General features: G+C 43.8%; 1 protein-coding gene across 1 annotated transcript in view; it reads left to right on the plus strand.

Annotated features, from left to right (window-relative positions):
* Positions 1–27,111, plus strand: part of kiaa0586 (KIAA0586 ortholog) — a 207,302-nt gene that overhangs the window by 101,900 nt on the left and 78,291 nt on the right. The window contains exons 14-21 of the mRNA XM_061232042.1: positions 4,581–4,653; positions 5,984–6,226; positions 6,714–6,782; positions 7,981–8,158; positions 13,088–13,258; positions 20,959–21,134; positions 21,287–21,373; positions 26,912–26,989. Of these exons, the coding sequence (XP_061088026.1) occupies positions 4,581–4,653; positions 5,984–6,226; positions 6,714–6,782; positions 7,981–8,158; positions 13,088–13,258; positions 20,959–21,134; positions 21,287–21,373; positions 26,912–26,989 (1,075 nt within the window). The remainder of the gene's footprint in view (positions 1–4,580; positions 4,654–5,983; positions 6,227–6,713; positions 6,783–7,980; positions 8,159–13,087; positions 13,259–20,958; positions 21,135–21,286; positions 21,374–26,911; positions 26,990–27,111) is intronic.

Here is a 27,111-nt window from a genome sequence, read left to right on the forward strand (position 1 = left end):
ACAATACCCAGTGTAATTTTCTCTGAGAGAAGAGAAACCCTTAGTGAGTTTTGCAGACTCCCAGAACAGCATGCAGTTAAACAGTTGTTCCTAAAGTACTATGACCTTGGACTGTTCATGAATGTGTAGCGGTGATACCGGCATTGATTTTGTGACTGGGCACAAAACCTTTCCTGAATTTGATGACTTAGAATTGTGTTGTTTTGGCAGTTGTATGTTGTATGTTACAAAATATGCACTGTTTCTCCAGTGTTTTCCCTTAGGCAGGGTATAGAAAGATTTGCAGCTGGGATTAGGAAGTGTTTGTTATGTGGGAAACACATTTTTTATACCGGGTCAGTAGTAAAACTAGGAATGTATGCTTGTGTTTTGTTATGTTCAGACGAAAATACATTTGAAATGCATGATTTTTGAAACTCCATTTTTGAAACTCCTGTTAGATTTCATGACATAATGTACCATGAATCTGAAAATGATGCTAATATTTTTTCTTTGCAAACTCCATGTCCAAGTTCTAAGTATGCTGATTCAAACAAGCCAGTGTTGACTAGATTGTAAGTGGACTGATTGTAAAGCCATTACTGGGGACATATGGTTCAAATGGAGAGGCTGAATGTCAGCCATAATTCTCCTTCATTCATCACAAGGCAGAGCAATCAGTGAAATCAGTTGACCAAGCCCAGATCCATATTGAATGTCCTCCTGGGAAAAAAGCTGTGGTTTGCATTGAGAACCCATTTTGCATTTGGAAGGAGAATTGGGTTTGGTGTGTTTGCCTCACTGTGTCGTCAGAAGCTCTGATATTGGGTCTTTTTGCGGCCTGCGGTGCAGAATAGTGCAGTAAAGTGGCTCTAATGCCGGGGTGGCCACACTAACATAGCTCAGGAGTAGTTTGGCATTTGAAGGCGGATACCTTCAGTCAGTCCAGTCCCATTGCTGAATATATTCACAAAACCTCACAATCTGTCCAGAGCACCAGATAGGTACTGTAAGAATGCATTGGGTATGAAGCAGTTCCGTTAGCAGCCCCTCTTATCCAAGTTAGCAGCAATGCATTAGACTTTAGTGGACACAAAACAAATGTTGTACGGAGAGAAGAATGGTATATTATTATTTGTTTCAGAGGTCATAATGGTGACATTGATACTCCCGACCTCATCCTTGTGATAGAGGCCAGGGTGCCGTTTCCCTGACAGTTTGTGTTTATAAGGTGAAAAGCTGGGGCTCATGCAGTTTGGGTTTATAAGGTGAAAAGCTAGGGCTCATGCAGTTTTGGTTTATAAGGTGAATAGCTGGGGCTCATGCAGTTTAGATGCACTCAAGAAGTTAAACAAATCTCATAATGGAATAATCACAGCCTTGATTCCATTTATGTGAGTCTTAGTTGTAGCGGTTGAAGTAATGCTCGTGGCAAGCTTGACATACCACGATATTACCGGTAATTTTATGGTTGTTCTGTCACTAACCCAGGCTCGCAGGAATATGGGTTCAGCTCAGAGCAGAGGCACTGTCCGGGGAATCCCCGCAGTCACCCACGTTCCAAGGTCCTGTGGGCCCGGTTTCACGTAACCACCGTCCACAAGCCTGACTCGGGGCCTGGATGCTAACAGGCTCCAAAATGGTGCCCACAATCAGCGGTTTCCTGAGGCCAGGACGTGCAGACACAGAGACACTGATTGATGTAGTTTCCTTCTCCTTTTAATTGCTCTGATCTTTTCCTCTGCAGAAAGGTTAGAGGCTGAGGATGCCAGATGCTGCTTGTTTTTCAGGCTGGGGGGGGGCGATGCAATCAGAGTGGAAGTGTGGGAAAGGGTTTATGATGTGCTTTACGATCTGGCGGCTTGATAAATTCATTCATTTCGGTTGAAGACCTGGCAAGACTCGGCTGAAGCATAGTTTCATACACAGCTTCCACCGTGCTAAAGGAATTAAGCTGTTTGCAAAAGTTCTCAGCATTTCCCTTGATGCATTACTATTTTAAAATCTACCCTCCCCTTTAAAATAGTATGCTCTAACATCTTTTATTTTCTTAAGCATAGATCTCATCCTGTGGCTTCCGCAAGAATTAACCTGATAATTACACATTATTTTTGAATTTAACCTCATATCAGGCTTTGTGAGGCTTTAACCTCAAGTGTTTTTGGTAAGTGGTTGTAATTGAGTATCATGTTTTTCATGTTCAAACCGATGTAGAAAATATTCTGTAGCCAAGTGCTTTTTAATTAATTAAAATAGTAATTTTGGCTTGTACCACACTGTAAAGACATCTAGTGTATATACATGGTTTTCCATGCTAGTAACAGAAAAAGTAAAGGCGTTACTTTTGAGCTACATGGTCTCAAATTATTTTTGTTCCTTTGTCAAAGTGCACCTCTTCACTCAATATCTCTGCGTTTCTCACTCTGTAATTTTGTCCGGTTCACACTGCATGACATTTCTTCAGTAACCTTGGCCCTGCCATGGCTCCTCTTCAAGCCTGTGTGATGTTCTTAAGACTTTGTTGCTTCTTGTAATTCTTTTTTGCAAACTTTATCCATTCCCTTGTTTCTGAGCAAACTCGAATGGGCATAAATGCTTGTGATTTTTTTATTCTAAATCAGCATTTAATATTACAATTGACAGTGTATTATAGATATTCTTTATTATACTGTAACATTCATTGTCCTTTTTACTTTATTGTAATTGTGGCCTTTCTTGTATAAGATTGTGTGGTAATAGTACTACTGTTATTATTTATTGTTTGTCAATTTGCAACATATTGGTAAATGGTTGGCATTTATATAGCGCCTTTATCCAAAGCGCTGTACAATTGATGCTTCTCATTCACCCATTCATAAACACACTCACACACCGACGGCGATTGGCTGCCATGCAAGGCGCCGACCAGCTCTTCAGGAGCATTTGAGGGTTGGGTGTCTTGCTCAGGGACACTTCGACACAGCCCGGGCAGGGGATCGAACTGGCAACCCTCCAACTGCCAGACGACTGCTCTTACTGCCTGAGCCATGTCGCCTATATTGGTTTTGAGAATCTGAACAATACTGTAATTTTTCTGATATTCTCAACATTATGTTGGTGATGCTCAGCAGATAACATTTGTTCTGTGCTGTGTGTTATTTTGCCCTGAGGCTATGCTGTTGCTTCATTATACAGACTTTATTTTTAAGGTGTTAAATACGTTTGGTTGTGCAGGACACATTCGTGGCTTTGCTGTGAATCTACAACATAATGACTTTATTCAGCTTTCTACACTATATCAGTCATTTCCAGAATTGTGGATTTTGCATATCTTAGATTGTTTCCTGTATGTTTGGAAATAACGGGCATTACTGTATGCAGGCTGAAATCCATTTGTGAGGGCACGGTAAAGAGCGGGGCTTAATCTGCTCACACACAGGCCGTCCGGCGTAAATTAACTAGGCTGTTAATTTTGAAACCCTCCCTGTATCGTGGGCGAGGCATTGTACCGGGGCTATTGCGAGGTGAGAGATTGAAGGCAGGACCTTCGGAGTGATGGATGCAGGACCATTGTCTAGAGCCCATTGTCATGATGTTTGTCAGTGTAGGAGTTTTACAGTGAGATATTGTAAATGTCGCTCAGAGACACAGCTCGGCGGAGGGTCGTGGGCTTGGCTTTGTGTGAATTGTCATATGGTGATGCGGGCCGCGGTTCATTGTTTTCTGGCTTGAGGAATTAGGCTTCTTCCTTTATTTCTCTGGTCTTACGTTCACGCATTACTTGGTTTGGGTTAGTCCTGTTTTACATTCTCATTGGTGGTCTGTTAGCTGGTTCGGTCTATCCGACATACAGTACAGTGAAGCAGATTAATACTATCTTGAAAGCACCATCTTGGCAACCTCTCACGTACCACCTGTCTAGACAAACTGAGTAATAAGCACCACACATGCGACCCAAAAACCATCAGGCACACAATCTCTCACAATCTCTCTCTCTCTCTCTCTCTCTCTCCCTCTCTCCCTCTCTCCCTCTCTCGCTCTCTCGCTCTCGCCCTCTCTCTCTCTCGGCAAATAGAAAATGTGAGTTGCTTCAACTCATAGACTTGGCTTGAACGTAGCAGGTGACTAATGCTGTTTGTGGTACATTGTGTGCCCTGGCGAAATGATGAAACAATGACTCACATTTATTATATACAGGAAATAAAGGTTTTCATAAAATATTTTTACTACACATCCACAGACTTTGCATGGGTGACTGGCTGCCCACGAGTCTTGCAGTTCCTGTTAAAAGCTTAGCTTTTATTTTCAGTGAAAGAGTTGCAATGCTGCATTGTCATTTCAGAGATCTATACACACATTCTGCTTCAGTGTGAGGTTCGCACAGTAACTTTGCACTCAGGCTCTCCTGAGTACGGTATGGACATGGACTAGCTGTCAACTGGTCAGGCCATTTCAGTAGTGTTTTAATGTGGCCCGGTTTAGTTGCTAAGTTGCTAATTATGTTGTTGTAAAATATACATCGCTCACTAATAGCTTAGGGTGAAACACCCGACCTGATTAAACCAAATGAGAGCCAGTGATGTCCTCATTCCATTTCCTGTATTCCTCTCTATTTATCCCAGGGATGCCAAAGAAGCAGTGAGAATAAAGAAGACGGTGGACGCTTGGATCAGCACTCTTTCAAAGGAAATCCAGGTGAGCTGGCCTCCAGTGACCTATTTTTGTTATTCTCAGAATATCTTTTTCATCAGAGGCAGAACTGTCAGACCGGAGCTGTCTGGGTTTGTAACCAGATCAATTCCCTTGGGAAGGACCTCCGAGTAGCCAATGTTTTATTTCACGTTTAACAGTCTTTGAAGACTTGCTTTGAGGCCCATCCACACCAAGAATGATTACTATAGTGATAACTGTAAATATGTTGTTTTAATTGTTCTATCTCAAGTGGATGGCAGGGTCCACACCACAACTATAACGACAACGAGAGTGATGAACGATATCCTTGGGATCACTTTCAGAGTGTTCCAAACACAAAACACTGACAGCCAATCAAATTCCATCTGAATTTACAGGGTGGCACATGCAAGATGGCAGATGACATAGGCAAGAGACTATTTACAGAACATTCGTTCATCAGTGTGGATGTGTTATCGTTATAGTTATGGTTATAGTTATAGTTCTTGGAGTGGATGGGCTTTTTAGATTATAGCAACAGTTTTCCAGTAAGGATTCCAACAAACCCATGACCGATACGTTTAGTAGCCTAATTGTCTCTAAACGTATGCTTCTAACATCAAAATTGGTCCGAAGCTAAGCTTGTATGGAGTCCGCTTGTATGGAGTGACCAATTTAAAAAGAAAGATCCTGGCTTGGGTTTCTCAGAGCTTTGTCCTGTCAGCGGCCGTGTGCTAGTTCTCTGAGCTTGTTCTGCGGAGGCCTTGGAAAGGTTGAGCACGGCTGTTTTCGCCATGGAAATAGCCTGGCGTCTCCAAACCAGCATTCTTATCTGTCCGCGCCGTCACTCCGCTCCCCAAAGACCGGGTGAGCTGCCAGGGGGTTCGAGCCTGGCCTTCTGAAGACTGCATGGAGGGAAAGGGACTGAGACCACGGCGATGGTGGAAAACCTCTGCTCGGCCATGTTTGAAGCCCGTTCAGCAATTACCAATGGAGAAGGGAGCATGAGGAAAGGAAAGAAATAAAGAGGACTGGAGGAGCACAAACAAATGAGATAACATGGTTGGTCAATCGCGGAGAGAAACACAGTCACGTGATCTATGGGCTACATTGCTTAGCAGAGGACAGACCCACGCAGGCCATGTGATCCGGGCTGAGAAATGGCTCTGCATTAGCAACAGAGAGCCAGAATCAGACATCATCTGTCGGTGCATGATTGAGTGTTTTTGAGAATACCATTTCTCTGCAGTCGAGTTTGTTTCTCATTTAAAGGCTGTTGTAGTCTCTGTTGAATAAGTATCCTTTGCCGCGTCCATTCTCAGAGGCAGAATTTAGAGTTTTTTTTCTCCCTCAGGCTGAAATGGGGAGAGAAGACTTTGCAGCTCAAAGGACCGAGCTGGACAAAGGGAGCCACAGCGGTTCCCCGCTGAAGGGCGGGGGGGCCAAGGACTTCTGCCGGCTGAAAGAGTCGACAGGCAGGACTCAGAGCATATCTGCAGGAAGAAAGCCCTTTCAGAGAGGGGCCCAAGGACAGACTCATGAGGCACAGCACAAACGCCTCGTCCCCTCTCTGAACACCAGGGGTCCCCACCAACCGGTGAGTCACCCCCCTCTTGGCACAGCCCTCTTGGCACTCTAGTTGTGCCTGTGATGGCAGTGCTCATGGTTTTCTTCCCCATACAGCCAAACACCGCTCTACACAGCGTTTTGATAAAATCCCTGACTTGGAAAAGTGCTTGTCTTAACTTTCTGAAGCAGTTTCTGTAGCATCCCCCCAAGTTATCATTACTGATAATAGTACCTGATACAGTGTGTTTGTCATTTTTAAATATATGTCATACAGGCATCTCTTTTTTTCAAATGACAGTAGGAATACCATTAGCCTTGTTTATGTGTTTTCATATCTTAAATACAATGTGACAGAATTTATTGTGTTCATGAGGATCTTTGCATTTGGCATTTTGGCAGCTGTATCTGATATTTAACCACCTGTACCAGCAACAAAAATCCAGCCCTCATAGCATTTACTCCTGTTTTAACTGGTTAAGTACTATGAATAATTTGTATGTGTGTTATTCTTATAGGCAGCAAGGCAGCAGGAGTCTTCAGCACCAGTCCTAGATGGCCACAGTCCACCTAGCAAGTTTTTGGCCGTCAGTTTACGTCAGGATAACACAAATATGAACTATTTTTTTTATATAAGGGGCATCTGGTCTTGAAAACCTTTAAGCTTTCATTGTGCATACTTATTGGAATGTTTAATTAGAACTTACTTCATATAAAATGTTTGAAAAATGAAATTCAGGTAGTGTTAGTTCAGCATTTAGCAGGTGACTGTTACAAATTTGTAGATGCTTGATATGTCAAATCAACCACGTTACTTTATTTATAAAATCCCTGCTGTAGTTCAGTGGGTTAATGCGTGATTTAAATTCATTGGAGGTGTCAGACAGTGTCTCCACCTTCACGTGTACCACCTTCCCTGCTTATCTGTCTATTTGAGCACAAACACAATATCTCAAAAACCTTCGCTGCGGCCCCCCTAACAGGCAGGCTCTTTGATGGCTCCCACATCGATTTACCATAAACAAGGCGACCTGGCCAGCCCAGACCAAACGCAGTCCTGCTTATCGCTAACCGTCACACGTCTCTGGTGTTCAGCTGTCCGTCGAGTCACCCTGGATCCGCGGGCGATGCACAGAGCCTAGCAACCGGCCTTCACTCGTTGCTATGCGCACGATCCGTCTGTCGCTTTGAGCCGGCCTCGACCGCACCCTCGATGAGGAGTGGGGAGTGAAGCATTAGTGAGCGCATGCAAGCACCAGAGGCAGGCTTCAGCAATCTCCGCAAATCGCCTTTTGTCTCAAAAAGTACAATGTTTTAACATGGAGGTATTTTCTGAATGCTGCTTGTATTGTGGAAATGTTTTTCTTTTGAAGACATGTTTCGCATCACCAGCCTGCTAGTTCGGTAGAAGAGCACTTATACGTGCTGTTCAAATTAAATTACCGATTAGGTTTTTTGCTAGTCCCCAGGTCTTCCACAGGAATTTTAGCTGTATGTGGGGAAGGCCCCTAATATTTCACATTTAGGGGATCCTTCAGTTGCTGGACTGGCTGATGTGGGGGAACTGAAAAATAATCATAATTCCTAATCCTCAACCCCGCTGAAAGCTGGGGAGTACTTGACCAAAATATTTTATCATTCATTCATATGACTTTTGTCTCCCAAGTCTGTTTCTCTATGTTAATAAGGTACATAACACAAGACACCTTATCAAGCAGGGGGTCATCCCTTTTTAATCGTATCCCAGAGTTCAACATTTCTAAGGCTATATGTTGTCAATTACAGAGACTTTTTGGAGCACCCAAGTCTGAAAAGGAGGATGAGGAGTATTTGATGAAGGTCTACGGGAAGGTGTTGTACGACGGTCATCGTAGAACGTTGAAGAAGGCTCCCTATCTCCGCTTCAGCTCTCCGTCCCCAAAATCCAAACCCCAGCGGCCGAGGGTGGTTGAGCGTGTTAAAGGTGAGCGCCCGGCTGTAGCGGCTAGCGGGAGAACACTCTGCCTGCCTCGTGGCTGTCTCTGAGGCTGTCTTGCCGCGTGATTAATTGGCGCTCTGAGCTTGATGCTGTCTATGTAGGCAAATTTAAAAACCTGCGTTTCACTGTGAGGCCAACCTGAGGGACACTTCTGGTCTTTCTACTCCAATTTCAATTGTCTTGAAATTCCATTTGCATACTTGACTGCTGCTTTTCTGCATACATTTATTCTTGTCCTACCTTGTGCCCAAACTTCACAACCAACGAGAGTGTGCTCGTTACCCCCTTGTGTCCGATGCTGCCTTATTTATGTTACCATCTCTGCGTGCATTCTCATGTTGGAGCGCTGTGTCCTGGAGGAGGATTAATGCAGGCCCCTGACAGAGAGCAGAGGCTGTTTGGAGCGTGTTGCAGAATGCGCAGGACCGCTCCTGCTTATTGTTCAGATTTTCTTTTTTTATGTATTATTTTTCTGCCCTAAAAGTGTTTGCACAGCAAAACTGCGTCATAGTTACCAAATTAGGCAGGTAGGTTCCCACTCCCACCCGTTACTTCGTTGTACGTCGCTCTGGACGCTAAATGCTAAATGCCAGGTAATGTAATGTAATGTTACTCGGGTAAGGACTTTCCCAGATTCCCAGATTGGCCTGATGGTGGTGTTATAGGAAGAAAGTGAATTCTTTTGAGCTAACTTTTGAAACTTTTGGCCTATTGTCAAAATTGTTTTGCACTCAAATTCCCATAGCTCATAACAAGCAAGTATGCATCTAGGACCAATAAAGTCTATTAGTTTATTTTTGCAAATTTTTCTCATTTTTTGAAAAACACTTAAAATGCTTCTTCTACTACAAAAATTGACCAGTTTGCTCAAAAGGGTGTACAGCCTCCATCAAAAGCAGAATTTTGATTTGAAACGGAATGACATTTGATGGAAAACAATGTTGTTTTCTCAGGCTAATTGAAACATATTTTGCTCATGCTATACCAAGGTCACAGGCAGAATCTTTGTCTGGTTAATATATGGCGCTATTTCAGGGGAAATGTGAAAATGCCCATAACTCATGAACCAACTGACCAAATAGCTTGAAATTGTGGTCATTGTTGAATGTCTTGGCCAGAGGACTGAAGACTGGCCACATATGACCCTTCAAAAGCATGGCCTCCATCAGCCAATCAGATTTTAGCACACATTGGACAGACTTCCTGAAGTATAATCATCTTGAAATTTGAGACCTACTGTGGGTACTAAATAAGCCTGTACTCGCATTTTGGTGAGAATCAGCCAATAGGAGGGCCACAAGCCAATGAATATCTGTGTGCATGTGGCTTCGCACAGAAATGCTAATAACTTGAAGGCAAGATCAGATCAAATTGATAGATGTCTTCTAGATGCCAAGCCAAGAGTGCATGTCAAATTTGGTTCTATTCAGTCAATACGTTTGCCGAGGAAAATGTGAAAATGCCAATTACTCTTGACTCAAATAACCAAGTAACTTGAAGTATTGACAGACTGTTCGTCCATAAATCTTTGACAAACGTGGCCACCATCAGCCAATCAAAATCCAGCATTCAGACAGACATCTTGAGATTTTAAAGCTGTGCACTGCCGGTATCCATGTACTAGCATGCCAAACGTGGTTAGAATTAGCCAATAGGGGGCGCTGTATTCATTTTTCAAACTTTATTTCAGCATGCTTTTTTTCTCACTGTTTGCACAGCTGTCACGAGGTTAACATCTCCATACTTGCCTTTACTAGAAAAGAAAATTTAATAATTCAATAACCCATCCTGGCCAATTTTGTATTTCAAAAAATCCCCCAAAAAACACTTAAATGTCTCTGTCGACCAAGCTGATTGAAAAACTAGAATTTAATAAATCAAAGTATGGATGAATACGGAGCCAATAAATATCAATTTGCGTGTGGCTTATCACAAAGATGCTAATAACTGCAAAAGGTTCGATGGAAATTTGAATATAAATTTGGTCGTGATATTGGCACTCTTATCACGAGCCAAACCTGAATTGGCTGAATTTAATCATATGGTGGTGCTTTGGTGCTATGAATGAAGATATTCATGGAGAATCAAAATATGAATTAATAAATTCACTGAAGAATCAATATGTCTGCAGTCCTGGAGCAGCCACTGCAAAATTACAGAAAACTCAAAAGGGCCTAAATCCCAGAGTGGTTACAATTCATATATTAAATCAACCAACAGATCTCATGCAGCAGCGGGAAATTATTGAAATAGCATGCGAAACTGTGGCAACAGTAACAATTGCTTGGTGTTTCAAAATTTGAATGCAAATGTCTACAGGCTGCTGCTTACAGATGCTTTTTTCCACCACAAAAAGAGCATGCTTTTTGCCTTAAACCGAACATTGTTAGAAACAAAGTATACTTCATTTACATTAGAATTGTATAAAAAACAGTTTACTATTTTTTGTGTTTTTTTGTCTTTAACCCTTGTTGTCTTAAAGGCTCACTGACATATTGACTCACCCTCTGCCTGTGTTTATAGTCCTTAAATTCGGGTTTCAAAGTGTACATTTGTCGGGCCGTCAAACAATTGTACAGCTGTACTGCAACTCAAGCTCATTGGTTGAAAATTGGTTCTACCTGCCACAGCCAATGGCGTGGGCGCTTATTCAGATTTTTTGTGTAGCTGCCCAAATTGCACTCCAGACAAGCTTCACTGAAACTCTGTATACTATTGCTTATTATCCAAGCAAAGACTATATATCTAATGATAAAACCAAACCATTTGTTATCGGTAACAACAAGCAAATTAGCTGTAGTTAGCTTGACAAATTTACAAATATCTACTTAAAATACGATAAAATATAGGCAATACGAACATAGTAGCGATTGCACAAGCATTGTGCTTCAGGTGGATATTTTGTAAATTCGGGAAGCTAACTAGTCATAGCTATTTTGCTTGTTGCTACTGATAGCACAATGGTATTGTTTTCTAACTAGATAAGCAATACTATACAGTTTCAGTGATCGCTTGTCTGGAGTGCAATATGGGCAGCTACATGTTTCTTTTTTCTCTGTTTACATGTTCAATCATCCGTCTTTAGCTTAACTTTTATTTCTCTCAAACTGTAAGTTACAGTTGCACCGTTTGTGGTAGACTATCATATCTTTGATTTTATATAGCCAGCTAGTTACGTAGCCAAATAACTTGCTTGCTCACTATAGTTGGTTAGTTGGTAAAACTCAAAAAGACAAAAACTATAAATAGTGATTTCATAAAGTCACATGTTTGGCGAACATTTTCTTACTAGAACGCTACGAAAAGACGGCAGGCTCTGTTGCGTTTGTCACTATCAGCGTTCCAAAACAGTGCACAAAAACACTGAACTGTATAATAACACTTTATATTACGCATTACATTAATAGACTGTGGGAACAGTGTTGTGGTTTGAGGTTGTTTGTTGTTGCAATTCCTCTCTTGACCGTTAGTTTAAGGGTCAAAAATGACCCGCCACTATGTTTAACAGCAGAGAAAACCCAAGTTGAAGTTGAAAGATTTTTTCAACTTGAAATTTGATGATAAAGTTTGTGATGAGTGATTTCTCCATGCAAAATAGATTTGGGGTTTAAAATTCAATTAAGCGGCTCTATTTTAGGTGTTTCCTGAAGACGGGTCAGTTTTGACCCTAAGGACAAGGGCAGCATACAGAATGTTAAGACTACACAAGGGTTAAAGTCGCATTTGGCATTTACCCCAAAAGCTTTGCGGGGTTGAGTAGTTGCCATCCAGAACTTCCGAAAAATCACAGAAAGCTCTTTAAATGGGGAAAGATATGAAACTGCCAAAAGCAAGAGACAAAAGGTGTGTGACTTCTGTGACAAACACCCAGCCATAGACATAATTACTGTTCTGGGAGAAATAAAATATGACTTAGAAGCTCCCACACATTATACTGTTAAGCCGTCAGTATGGTGACCGACTCAGAAGCTGTTGGGGGGTTCAATATCCTGCCATGGCACCTCCTGAGATGTGATTCCTTCTTTATCTTCTTCCATCTGATTATGAAGGGAGGACTCTCCACTCTGCTTTTAAAAAAATAACTAAAAACATGTACTATTGCACATGACTAAAAGGAGTATTTGAAACAAAACATGCTTTACTTCTCTGTCCACAAAAAACTAAATGACTGAAATAAGTGGACGGTGATTTCCAGGTGAGAATGTAATGTTGATGCCATGTTGGCTGAAAGTATTACCATAAGATACCGCTGCATCCAGTGTTGCGCTTTTAAATGCACATGCAACTGGATGCAGCGGTATCTTATGGTAATACTTTCAGCCAACATGGCATCAACATTACATTCTCACCTGGAAATCACCGTCCACCTATTTCAGTCATTTACTTTATCCATATTAATGAGCGATACTTTTCCAAAACAGGAAAGCACAAGCAGGGGTCTCTGTGCCTCTGTGGGGTACAGGAAAGGCCTCATTTGTAGAAGCTTCTGTTGTATATACTGATGATGAAGCTACATCAGACCTGTGTTAAATATGTGTTTGAAATAATGACATTCTTTAGATTTTGATAAAATGTAAAAAAAATATATAACTGTACAAATTGTATTGGTGTCTAAAGGGTTCAGGTTTTTGACCCGAGTCTATGTTAAAAATGTGATGCCTGGCAATTGATCCTGTCTGAATATTTGCTATTGCGACTCAACCCCCCCCCCTCAATACCAATTCACCTACTTCTTCCCACTGAGGTGAATTGGTATTGACCAACAAACTAAGATGATGGTGTGACTAATGCTTTCATGTTAATTTTGTCAAGATTTGAGTTCTGTTGCTTTTTTCAGTTTCTTTTAATTGTGCAATAAAGGTTTGTTGAAACTCAAACTCACTGACTCGCACTCTCTCTCTCTCACTCTCATAGGAGTCAAAGTGAAGTCAGCTAAAACACAGACCAACCTGTGCCCAGACAAACCCCGCATCATTGACACAGAGCCCCAGTATTTATTTAGTCCTGCAAGAGGGGGTCCTGATGACCCCGGTGCCCCCCAAACCCCACTGGAGGGTCTTCTCATCCCCATGGCGATCCCACTAGGTAAGAATGAAAAAATAACGACCAAATTAGCTTTCATATGATTCAAGTAGGGAGGTTGTAATATTATTTTCTGTTATCTTGTTGTGTTTGTCTGGTTAAAGGTGTGTCTGTTCTGTCAGGCTTGATTCGGACTGTCCGTGACAGTGTTGAATGATGTTTGTCAGAGTGTCACCATGTGTCGTTTTGGGATTTATCACGAGCAGTGATTATCCAATGGGAGTTGAGGAATGCCAACGGCGTTGGGATCTGTCTGCGCTTTCCCACGCGGCTGCATGTAATGGCGAGCCACCGGCCTCATTAAAAGTGATGGGTGGAACCCGACGGGCAGCCGAGGTCGCTGTGCCACTGAAGGTCACCTCGCTGCTCCACCCCCCCCCCCCCCCTCCCCCCGCTGCCAGGGGCGATGGAAAAGGGGTGCTACCCCCCCCCCACCCTTCCCCATACACCCCCCTTCAGCCTGCCGTCATGGCCAAATCCACCCTCAGTCAGGCCCCCGTCGAGCACAAAGCCACATCCAGCCAAGAAGGAGAAAAAGAGACTTCATTAGACTGATATCTTAGCACCACGGGTTTAAACCTTAATTATAGCAGCACCATTTCTAATTTAAAACCTCCGCTCCCCGATTCGCTTTAATCACATTACGGCGCAGAGGTACGCGGTATGCCGAAGGTATTTTTATCCTTTCACCTCTGAGAAATGACATTTGTGGAGGACAGACGTCCTCCGTGTCGTCAGATTGGGTTCATGGAGAAGCAGAGTGCTGCTCTGCCCGAGTAAATTTAACACAAAACAGCATTTGGGAAAACTACACTGGGAAAATGTCCCCTTCTGTGCACAGTACTGGATTGAATTGCAGAGGACGAGAAAACAACATTTCTGCACATTGGTGAAGAGGTACTGTAAACACTGCGGATTTGTGAAACTTGGCCCTCCTACCTACCTGTTTCCACTATCAAAGGAACAGAAATGGCTGCACTTACTTCCTCTTGCCAGCACTAAAAGGGATGAACAACATACAACCTAATTTCCGAGTGACCGGATTGGCTGTAGGGTCCCGTCATGGCTGCCACTGACTCACACACACCTCTCCACAATATAAGATGTCCTCTTTCACAATTGGAAGTGGGATCCCGAGCTCGTATTCACAAAGTGCTGAAGTTGTCCTAGGATAAATTTCGCCTTTTTGTTAGTGGATCTTAGTGTTCTATGAGGTTTATTTTTGGAAATCGAGTTCTATTCATTTCACGTACTTAATGCCATTACAAACATTAATTTGTGTTATCAAAGCACATCACAGACATGGAGCGATAATTACACGTTAGCTAACGTTCACGAACATATTACAACTTTTTTCTGTTCACTAAGCTAACAATGTTAGTTAACAATTTGAACAGGTAGTGCGTCGTGAACAGAAATGGTTGCCGACGGGGAAGACATGGAGAGAGCAAAATGTGACAATTATTTGACTGTTATAATACACTGTAATCAATGTAATATTTGTTCTTACCTTAAAAAATAAATCACAGATAAGCAACAAATCAGCTAGCTGACATTGTTAAAACTAAGTCGCATCCATTTGTATTCAAAATGCGTTGGTGGCAAACTAAATGGAATGTTCATTTAAAATTGTTCGACAGTTAGTGAATGCACCTCTGGCTTCACTCAGCACCTAGGCTGTGCTCTCATATACTGCTTACCATAGAATGCTGGAGGAAGGCTTTTCGCCTCAAAATCATGAGTGATCGGAACTCTTTGCATCTATGGCGGGGTCCCTGAATATACACAATGCAAAAACAGAATGTTTACCCCTAGTTTCCTTTCTCCTTGAATGTCCAGGCTGGGACTCATGGCAGAAGCCTTCCTCCTCGCATCAGTCCAGAAGACGGCACGTGTGTGTGAGCTCTCCTGTGAGGCGCATGTCACACGCGCGTAGTCATGCACAGCTGGCACAGACAGGTAGAGCAGCTGGGGAACGCACACCCAACTGCAGCCTGCCTTAGAGAACTACACTCTAGAGCCATGGGCAAGCACACCCAACTGTAGCCTGCCTTAGAGGACTACACTCTAGAGTCATGGGCAAGCACACCCAACTGCAGCCTGCCTTAGAGAACTACACTCTAGAGCCATGGGCAAGCACACCCAACTGTAGCCTGCCTTAGAGGACTACACTCTAGAGCCATGGGCAAGCACACCCAACTGCAGCCTGCCTTAGAGAACTACACTCTAGAGCCATGGGCAAGCACACCCAACTGTAGCCTGCCTTAGAGGACTACACTCTAGAGCCATGGGCAAGCACACCCAACTGCAGCCTGCCTTAGAGGACTACACTCTAGAGCCATGGGCAAGCACACCCAACTGTAGCCTGCCTTAGAGGACTACACTCTAGAGCCATGGGCAAGCACACCCAACTGTAGCCTGCCTTAGAGGACTACACTCTAGAGCCATGGGCAAGCACACCCAACTGCAGCCTGCCTTAGAGGACTACACTCTAGAGCCATGGGCAAGCACACCCAACTGCAGCCTGCCTTAGAGAACTACACTCTAGAGCCATGGGCAAGCACACCCAACTGTAGCCTGCCTTAGAGGACTACACTCTAGAGCCATGGGCAAGCACACCCAACTGCAGCCTGCCTTAGAGAACTACACTCTAGAGCCATGGGCAAGCACACCCAACTGTAGCCTGCCTTAGAGGACTACACTCTAGAGCCATGGGTAAGCACACCCAACTGCAGCCTGCCTTAGAGGACTACACTCTAGAGCCATGGGCAAGCACACCCAACTGTAGCCTGCCTTAGAGGACTACACTCTAGAGCCATGGGCAAGCACACCCAACTGTAGCCTGCCTTAGAGGACTACACTCTAGAGCCATGGGCAAGCACACCCAACTGCAGCCTGCCTTAGAGGACTACACTCTAGAGCCATGGGCAAACACACCCAACTGCAGCCTGCCTTAGAGGACTACACTCTAGAGCCATGGGTAAACACACCCAACTGCAGCCTACCTCTTAAGGCTACACTGGAGCCATCGGCAAACGCAAAGACTGCAGCCTGCCTCTTAAGGCTACACTCTGGAGCCATGGGCAAACACAAAAACTGAAGTCTGCCTCTTAAGGCTACACTGGAGCCATGGGCAAACACAAAAACTGAAGTTATTTGCTTTCCTGTGTATGGCTGCTGCACTCAAGCAATGTATGTTTTTACAGATGGGGGAAGTGAGATGGGGAAATGTATGGTTTTACCTGGATTCTGACCATGGTGTACCTTAGTGCAAAATGACATGGCTTATGTAATGGAAGATTACGATGTGTTCCATCTGCTGTGCGCCATGTTCTCTTTTTTAATAAAACCTGTTTTTCATCCCACTCTCACACAGAAATAAATAAATTCCTCACTGCCTGGAGAATCCGATCATCAGTACGCTCTCAGTCTCTTGTGAGTCACAAGGTGGTTTTATAAGTTGATTTGGTATGATTTCGTTGTTTTCTTTTGATACTTAGTCCAATTCAACGTTTGGCTTTTAAATTTCATATGAGTTTCTGTCGATAGAGAAAGTATTAATGACAGCAGTGCTGGCTTGGTTCAGAGTTGTTTTGGGTTTTTGGAGTCGGTCGCCTCCATTGGGTGAATTATATCCGTATCCTCAGCCATCCGTGTGCTGATGGATGAATGGATTCTGTGCTTTCCTGTTGAACAGAGATGGTTTTGAGCGTGAGCATTACTTTACATGATCTTAAATGATCTGCTTTGTGGATCCTCATCAGGATCGACTGGCATCATTGACACTTTTTCATTTGTTGTTATGTAGCTGTATAATTAGCTTTTCTTTTATTGCTGAAAGGGTTTAACTTCTGAATTTTAACCCTGAACCCTCTGGTGAATCACAGTGAGCACTTTATTTGGTATTTATTTGCCTTATTTTTCTGACTTATTGGTCTGACTTGACTTGATTTGTTTTGCATGAGACAAGGAATTCCATCAATGGCAAAAAGACTTGATATTAAATTGAGTTTATCTGCTAGCTAATGCCAGCTAATTCCTGTATCCAATATCAAACTGGAAATTATTGATTTGTTTTTGCATCCTGGGTATGTATCAGAGATGAGATCCTTCTAAAGTTAGATAATTTCAAAAGCACATTTCAAATATCTCTCATATTGTCATATCACAGATTTCTCCTGCTATAATTGTTTGTGGGCCAGGTTGGTTTTGGAGCCATCAGTGTAGTTTGTCTGGAGTGTGAGTTATCATTTCATATGCCGTTAAATGATCTGCATTTGTATCTCTCTTTATATGGTATTAAACTACATGTGTTTCTCTTTATATGATATTCAATAAGATGCACAAAGCCCAGCCAACATGTTTCCATGTTCCATGTATTCTGGACAGGGAGGAAACCTTCCTCCATTGTTTAGTCCTCCTCTTTGCGAAATTTCTGAAAAGTGAACTTGGTTTTGTCTTCCTTTTTTTCAGCGTGGGAACATGGAAACATGCGTTTAGTAGAACCATATGTTTGCTGTTTTCTCTCTCGTCACTTTGAGTTATTGTGGCCAATGGCCACAGGCCAGTTAAGCATGAGCATGCCAGCTCCTTGTTAAACCAGGAGCCATCTCCAATTCAGCCCCATCCACTTCAATTCCTGAACCCGCCTTAAGGGGGGGGTTGTGGTTGAATCTAGTCACGGATGTGCGTGCGTCCAAAATATTGTGTGTGTGTGTGCGTGTGTGCGTGCGTGCGTGCGTGCGTGCGTGTGTGTGCGTGTGCGTGCGTTTCTGTGTGTGTGTGATGGCAGAATACTGGTGCACTGTCTGTGCTTGCAAGTATGTGTACGAGAAATGGAAACGGTGTTTTTGTGGAGAGACGATGTTGGGCCGCGGTATATGCGATTATGTATGTGTGTGTGTTGCACCCACACACTCTAGTCCCACGGTCAGAGAAATGGGAATTGAATCACGCTTGTGATGTGATTTATTGCTGGCAGGCTTTGCAACAGTAAGAAAGGTACTTAGCATTCAAGGGCCTTTCCTGTCTGAAACAGTGATCAGTTTGGCTCCTCTGTTGGGCCTGAGCCGCTCCACACTGCTTTCTGTCCCTTTACTCGCTTGCTCCTTATTTGTTACGAGTGACAAATTTCTCCATCGCTTCTCCCGGATTTGTTTTGACCCGTGTTCTATCCGCCTCCTGCTAGACTCTTCAGCTTGCTGAGATGAAGGATGTAAATTAGGTCTGTCTCTCTCTCGCTCTCTCCCTCTCCCTCCCTTTCTCTCTCACTCACACCCCCCCTCTCCCTCCCTTTCTCTCTCACTCACCCCCCCTCTCTCTCGCACTCCTTCTCTCCTACCCTCTCTTTTCCGCAGTTACACAACCCTGCCCACATGTTTTCCATCTGAAACATTTGTGCACTCCTAGTGACTCCGTGCCACTTGCACCAGAGCCACCGTTTGGATGCCCCTCAGCCAAATTATGGAAATCATAAAGCTAATGTTTCCGCCGCTCCGAGCCGCGGAATGGAAAAACAGAGCTCTTCGCCAGTTTCTGAGCAGATTTATGCAAATGCCAGCCGCATGTCTTTTTAATTGAAGGGCTCGTCAGAGAGAGCCAAGCCGATGCCAGAAAAAAAAGCAGTGATCTAATCGTAATACACTTTGGCTGAACTTTTCCCTTATAAACGCTCTCGGGGCACGCATTTCGATGGCGCAGCGAGTTGCCGGGCAACGCGGCGAGCTGGCAGCCGTTAGGGTGAGTAAGTGGATACGCCTGGAGTCATTGAGATGTCCTCCGCAGGTTCGGTGAAAGACATTAGCGTAGCGAAAATGGAAGCCAGGTGTACTCCCAGCCGCTATTCCCCCCTCAGTATCCTATTCAATTTCCCTCCTCGCTAAGAACTTCCTCCTGCTGGATAAACAGGGTGTGATATTATCTTTCACACTGGAGGGAAGTACGAGCTTTTCAGCTGGAATGTCAGAGGGCTCCTCCTCTACTGCTGAAGTGTTCCCAGTACAGTATGTGCTTGTGTGTGCAGACTGCCTACTGCAGCCATACTGCACACTGTAGCCTGCACTGCTATTCGCTGTTAGCCTGTAGTGTGTTCTTTAGGAGTACAAAAGGTTCCCCAAAATGTAATGATTTCACTTTGGTAAATCAGAGTGAAATCTGATTTCCCCTGCTTCCTCAAACAGTGTTACCAGAAAAGTCTGTCTAACAGCATTGCTTATTTACACCCACATCCAGCTGTTATGAAATGGCATTTCGCACAGGCAGAATGTCAGTTAAATGTGATTTTATTATTATTATTTATTTCTCTTCTTTTTTATTTTTTGTTTTTTTACAATATTTGACAATATTGTTTTTCTGTACCACTCTGCCTGCAGCTAATGACACCAGTGCTTTCTTTGAATAGAAAACAGTATGCTTTTTTTGAGACCTTGCGTTTAATATTTTAAATTAATAAGTTGGCTGCAGAATTATTATACTGCAGAATAAAAATGGAGAAACAAGGCTGCATATAATAAACAACACTGCTAATAATCAATATATTAACTACAATAAATTACTTTGAATAAATGTTTTATTAAGTAATCTCACATTTTTATTAAGTAATCTATTTTTTTTCTGAAAACCATAGGTGCCAAAATTATTGGCACCCCTAACAATTAAAAAATTTAACAAAAGTGATATTGGCAGTGCAATTTTGCTATGGTCAGCTGAGACCAAAATTGAACGTTTTGGCCATACGCACCATGGATATATTTGGTGCAAAAGAGGAATGCGACCCTAGATGTAACAGGCACTATTGTAGATCTGTGGCACAATGAATTAAAGTACCAGGAAATTTTGGCAGAAAAATGTGGTTGTCTCTTCTAGGAACCTGAGACATGGTTGTTGGTAGAACTCCAAATAGGAAATAAAAACGATAGGATTAAAAGCAATAAAAAGCAATTCCACAGTGTACCAAATGAAACTTAGGGGACTAAATCCCCAACAATAACATGAAATAATAATAAATAAATAAATAAAAAAAAAATATATATATAATAAATTAAAAATAAAAACAGGGAGGGGGTGTGTAGGATATACATTTTTTTCTTTAGACTTGGACATTCTAGTAACAATTAAAATAAGAGTTTTATTTGTTTAAAATGTCCAGCAGGACAATGACTCCAAACATATATCAAAATCCACACAGAAATGGTTTAAGATACAATAGGTAAGATTTTTATGTTAAGACATCATTCAAAGATCATTGTAAATCCCTTCCTATCAGTTGATGCACCGACACTCTGTTCCATAACCTTGATTGAAGATTGTTTCTAATTGTCACAGCCAATGGTGTTTCAACGTCAGCATGTTCACAGAGAAGGGGGAGGGATAAACATGTTTGTTGCTGTAATTCCTCTCTTGACCATTCGGAGTCCAATTTTATTTATATTTTTATTGGTTGATTCCTTTTTTTTTTTTACTCCGTTTACTCCGGTTTCCTACCCACATTGAAAGACATGCATGTCAGGTTGGGTGTACTCCTGCATTTGTCCTTGACCAGGGCACTGGTCTCAGAACTGGGTGTTGCACTGTGGCTGCCCACTGCTCCTAAGTAACTACGATGGGTCAAATGCAGAGGACAAATTACCCCATGGGGGTTCAATAAAGTATGCCTTATTGTATCTTATCTTTGTCCTTCAATAACGCCCCCCCCCACTGTCCAGGCCAGCCCAGAGTGGATGGAGGGGTGCCTCAGCCGTCCCGTGTCATCATCAGTCGCCGTCCAGTGACCGTGACCACCTCAATCCCCCCAGCCCCGCCCAAACAGGCCAGAAAACCCAATGTGGTGGTCATGGAGGTTCAGTCGGAGAGGAAACGGACCGCCCAGCTCCAGGTGCAGGTAAGAGCAGCAGGACATCCACTGTTCCGGGCTGTTCTATGTGTACGCGTATGGCCCCATCTTCCCCGCCTCCCCACAAAATGGCTGCTTTAGCCAGCTCTGGGCAAAGGCCTGTGCTGCGCTCATTCTGTGTTTACTGTGTTTGAACACAGGTTCTCCCCAGTGTGGACATCGACAGCGTCTCCAGTGAGAGCTCTGTGCGCTCTCCGCCCCCTCCTCCCCCCCCTCCACAAATTCAGGTAGGACTTAATTTACCCCGAGAAGAGCAGACCTCGGCTCAAATACATAATTGTTTTGGATTTAAATGCTTTTCTACTCTTTGCTGAGCGTGTCTAGTGTATTGGAACCTCTCAGAAAGTGCCGACCCTGCCTTCTTGTCCTCTTGGCTGGTTCAGATGCACCAGGCAAGATCAGTTGAGCACAGAATAGTATTTGAATTCAAAATGATTAATGTATTTGACCCAGGTCTGGAGCAGAATATTGACTCATACAGGATAGCCTGTGTGAAAGATTAGTTGGTCCCTGCTGCAGTAATCATATTTTCAGTTGAGGCTTCTTCAGAAGAACTTTAATATTCGCTCAGTGATTTCAGATGGGTGTTTAACAGAATGTGGGTTCACTGTTTTTCTTAGGTGAAATCTTAAAAGGGAAGTAGTGGCATGCGCACACACACACACACCCACATGCAGGCACACTGCAGCTGCTCTAGTTCCTCTCGAAAATAAGGCCTGGGGGTTTTTTAGTAACCTCCGTCAGATTCTGGCTCTCCCGATTCTTCACGCTCCCAAACAGAGCAGGAATGGTAACAGACCGTGTGACTATTAGAGGAATGCAGGGCATGACACTGCTCTTCAAATTCTCCTTCATTCGCTTCCCTGAGCCCACCTCCTCTCCACTCCCCTTCACCATTTCCCCCAGCCTCCTTCCTGTCTGGGTAGTCATAGTGCAAGAGGGTGGCCTGAGTTTGTCCCCCCGCCGCGCCCCTGGGAATGGGACAGAAGCGTTGAGTGTGCGGGGTCACTGTCCCTGTGGTGGGCGGCGAGTGTTCTCGCATGTCTGGGACGTGTGGTGCTGCCAGCGCTGGCGGCAGTATTGTCACTGGGACCTGTGAGTCACGCCATTGCTAATGTCCCTGTTACATTACTGAGCTGTGCTGCAGACTAGGAGCTACAGAGAGGCTGAGCTGTGCTGCAGACTAGGAGCTACAGAGAGGCTGAGCTGTGCTGCACACTAGGAGCTACAGAGAGGCTGAGCTGTGCTGCACACTAGGAGCTACAGAGAGGCTGGGGAGTGGCTGAGGGCTTGCAAAGATTCAAGGATTCGTGTAGTGTCTGTGTTTGTGTTTTCTGGCATTTTTTGGGAGTGTATGTGTGTGGTCCTGTGTATGTACGTGTTTTGCATGTGTATATGGTTTTTGTATTTGCATCTTGGTAAGAGTAGGTCCGGGGGTGATGGTGGAGACTAAAGTGTGGCCTGGGTTATAGCTGGTTTTGCACGGTCACAGCTTCACGTGTGCCATGAAACCAATAATCTTCACAAATACTGCAGAATCTCTACAAAGTCTCAGCTGGTCTAAGGTTAAATCACTCTGCAGAATCTCAGGAATTCTACAATGTTTCAGCAGGTCGACATTTAAATCATTCTGTAGAGTCTCAGTAATTCTGCTGGATTCCAGCCGGTCTGCTGATTCTCACTCCCTCTGGCTGCTCATGCACTCACTCTTTCATCTCAAGTCAGCCACATCTGGTTGCCAAGCAACCCGAGGTAAGGCTCCAGCTTTTAATTCTCTGCAGTTTAACCCTTGAGCTGAGCAAGCTGAGGAATGAAGCACTTCCCTGTGCCTGTGTGAGTCCTACGACTGAGCTCACTTTCACCTCACATTAGTGACCACTTTCACCTCACATTAGTGACCACTTTCACCTCACATTAGTGACCACTTTCACCCTCACAGTGACCACTTTCTCCTCACAGTAACCACTAGCTCATCCCTGGCCAGAGAAGTGAAGCAAGGGTTTGGCAATGACCTTGGCAAAGGTTGTTTTTTCTCATTCATTTTAATCTTTTGGGGCCGTATTATTTGCACTTATCCGTTCATTCAGTTTGTGAATTTCTGTATCCAGTGAAACACAGAGCAGAGATAGAAAGTTGGTTTTGTGTTCAGGCAAGTGGGAGCTGTGACACAGTTGGTAATGAGACAGGATCTCCATTACAGCAGCGAGGCCACTGGGCTGACTAAAGGCCAGATTTTAATCACAGATTATCACATTTGATGGTTGGCCGCAACAACTTTTACTTTTATACTACAGCAATGGACAATTTCATGTCGTTGCTATCATTGCTGTGCCCATTGTTGAGACTCAAATTGTATTGAACTTTGTACCCATAGCTTGCTCATTTGTCATTACAGCCTTATTATAGAGGTTCTCCATTATCTGTAATTGTCTTTAGCAAAGTGTCATCAACTAGCTTCCATGTCTTGAGCTCGCAAATGACTCCAGTGTTGTGTTCTTATACTGATGTTCATGGGCCAGATTTACGTGCAAAATGTGGCCTGACGAGGGTGTGTTGCTGCGGTCGCATTCTACAAAGGCTGCAGCTCATTACCCAGTCAGTGAATAGGGCTGCCGACTAATTGCATTTCGCGAATCCTCAACAGAAGATCTTAATCAGCACAGTTAAAACACATGTTTTGTGCATTTAATATATTCATTGCACAGCTTACCTGAAATTTTTTGCTAAAGGCTTAGTTCTGGTTCTATGTGTTTAATGCGTATAATGGTATGTTGGTTGTAATGTAGCCGATCATACGTCGTCTAACTCTAGACTGGCCTTTACGCTGATATCACACCCCGGCTCCCTGGGCTGCAGAGAGGCCCTTTCTCCGCTCAAACAGGCGTTCCTCTCCCTCGCCCCGCCTCCGGCTGCAGCACAGAGGTGCAGACATGCACAGCCCTGTGTACCGCACATCAAAGACTTCTGTCAGCAGACCGTACGCTACTACACTCTTCATTATACACCACTGTGCTGAACTGCTTGTCTCCTAAGCCTGTGTGTGTCTCTGGTCTGTCTGTATTCATTATAGTGCCGTACTGTATGCAGGCCTGGTCGCCCTGTGTTGTCTATGCTGCGTTGAGTTATCCTTGTTTCTGTATTCACAGTACTGCATGTCCCTGGCTTCCCTATATCTTGCTATATCTCTGTCTATCATGTGGAGCTCTGAATCATCTGCCCACTGCTGACCTGCCCTCCCTCTCTTCCTCTCCCCCTCTCTCTGCAGTGTGAGTGGAATATTAATGAATGATGCTCTCAGGGCTACTGCAGCACCCTGCCCTGTACTCCTCTGGAAGAGAGCCAGTTCCTCCCTCCCTCCCTCTTCCTCTCACTCTCTTTTCATCCGTAGCCTGGCCACAGTGTGCTCTCTCAGTTTGGTGCGTAACACGCACGGCGATAGGTTTCCTGTCTGGTTATCAGCACATACGGCACATACGAGCCCATCACGTTTCAGCCATGACATCCACAGATGTGACCTACAGCATACGCCGACTGAATAGGATTTGCTGATGATCGATTTGCATGTGCAATTCATTGTTTTATTTCCATACATCCCCCGACTCTTCCTCTTGTCTTCTTACTCTGGGAAAGACATTCTGGTAAACTTTTTTTTTTTTAATTAAAAATTTGTTTTGAGCATTTGATTTATGAAGGGAATCTGCGATAGATGACATGAATTAGAGATCGGGATAGGAGTAATTTACACTGCAGACACGGGGGACGTGTACCCCCAGATATTGAAGAAAGCCACGTCTCTCCCCGCAATGCTTAGTGCTTATATTGAAACTGGGCCAGATGCACGGCAACCTGCCCTTCCCCAAAATACAGAAAAAATTAAGGCAACATGTAGTCTAGTTATTTATTTCTCGACTTTCACAACAAATCATAAATCAAAATCAAAAATGTGCAGGAAAAATAACTATTTAATATCAGTGCATTGCCTGTAGAGATGTCTGTTATATACCATCAATTCTGCGTTCTACCCTGTGTCCCCCCCAACGTTGAACAGAAAATGACGCACTTGGAGACGGGGTGAAAAGGTATACTATTTAACCAGGTTTTCTTAGAGCCTAGTTAAAGGTAGCATGGGACCCCAGAGCACTGATGTTGGCGGGCAAAGTGTTTAAGACACCGTGGAAGAAAGCTGAGGTCTGCACACAATGTAGGAGGAAATCCAGTGCATTACCATATTGCCTTTTCTTCTGCCAAGCTCTTGCCTCTCTGCCGGCAGATGTTTCTGCTGGAGTGGGCACAGGGGGGTTGATTAAAATATCGCTTTGTGTCATATTTTAATGAAGATCGCGGACAGACACCACTGCGGAATGGACGGAGCCAACAAACACTGCCTCGGGTTACGAGGGTTTGGCATCGGCAGCGACTGGGGCATCTGCTCGTATTAATGTTAGCGGGCTGCTGAATAAATCACTTAGAGGCTTTTCTCTTTCGCCTTCCGCATGTCGGAGCTCCGTGCTCTGAAGCGAGAGGTCATGTGACCGCTGAGCCAGTGTTTCGTTTGGTGAGATATCGTGCTGTCAGACAGTAGCATATCGAGCGGGCACGTTCAGCTTTGATCAGCGCAATCTTAACTGCACTTGTCATACTTTTAATTAAGATGCTAAACTTGCTTAAGTAAAATATCCAGCTTTGTGTAAACTGTAAGTACAAATGTAAGCAATTATATGGTCGCGCAGATACCAAATCCTGTTGAAATGAATAATGACACACCTCAGTCTCTCTTCTGTTACTCCCTGGTGGTGAAATGACCTACCAACCAGCATTACACCACTTGCCCCATTATTTTTCACTTCTCATATCAGAAGCAATACCTCAAAGTTTCTCCATCTGTCCGAGCATCCAATATTAGCACTGGTTCGCGGATGCACACTTGGGCACCTTGGGTATGCTGCCAGTGTTTGCTGGACAGGCTTCCTCTCCCATCTCAACACTGTTCTGCTCAGAAGCTCGTCTGAAGATGACATCTGTCTGGACATGTCCCAGCTTTGCCTTGTTCATTCTTATGGATTTCAGGTTGAAATGATAACATCTGGCATCAGGAACAATGTGATACCAATCAGCAACTTTATTTGATATTTACCCCCCCAGATGGCTACGGGAGCAGTTTGTTTTGGTGAAATATATTAATATAGAATTTTGTTAAGCTGTAGTAACATTTTATTTCATGTCTGAGATTCATCATGGAGGTTGTATGCATTGCTCAGAATGTTGCATTGAAATGGGGTACTGCAGCCAATCAGGGAACATCATGGCAATATGTAAATGCCATTGAGCAGAAGCAAAGCAGTCACCAGTGCTCAGAATGAATGTGCCTCTTTCTCTGAAAGTTGAGACGAAAGCCGTGATATTATCTCCCCATTTCTTTGAGGTTGAGGTGAACACTGCATTATGATGTAATTTCCTCTTGTTTCCGAAGGCTGAGGTGAAAGCTGTCTGATGTGGTAAATCGACGCCATGCCTTTTTCAGTTGTGCCAATCAGACCTGGGTCAAATGCGTAATTGTTTTGGATTCTTTGCTGATCTTGTCTGATGTATTGGAACCTAAGAAATGCTCTCAGAAAGTACAACCCTGCCTTCTGGCTCTCTTGGTTGGCTCAGTTGCACCAGGCAAGATCAGTCGATCACAGAAAAGTATTTGAATTCAAAACGATTATGCATTTGGCCCAGGTATGGTGCCAATAAACAGAAACCGTCTCATTTTCTTCTCTCAGACAGTGGAGCAGATTCCAGAGAAAGATGACACGGTCTTCCCTGGAACCGATTACCTGGCGGTCGCTGACATATCTCAGGTACGTCCAAGGCTCAGACACACGGCCCTTTTTACACGCAGTCATGCCAGCTTCGTGAACGTGAAACGTGTAACTGCATGCCACTGCATCCTACTGCTTCACACTGCCATTAGCACAAGCTC

This window comes from Conger conger, chromosome 1 (genome assembly GCF_963514075.1).
Source record: "Conger conger chromosome 1, fConCon1.1, whole genome shotgun sequence".
Taxonomy (NCBI): Eukaryota; Metazoa; Chordata; class Actinopteri; order Anguilliformes; family Congridae; genus Conger; species Conger conger.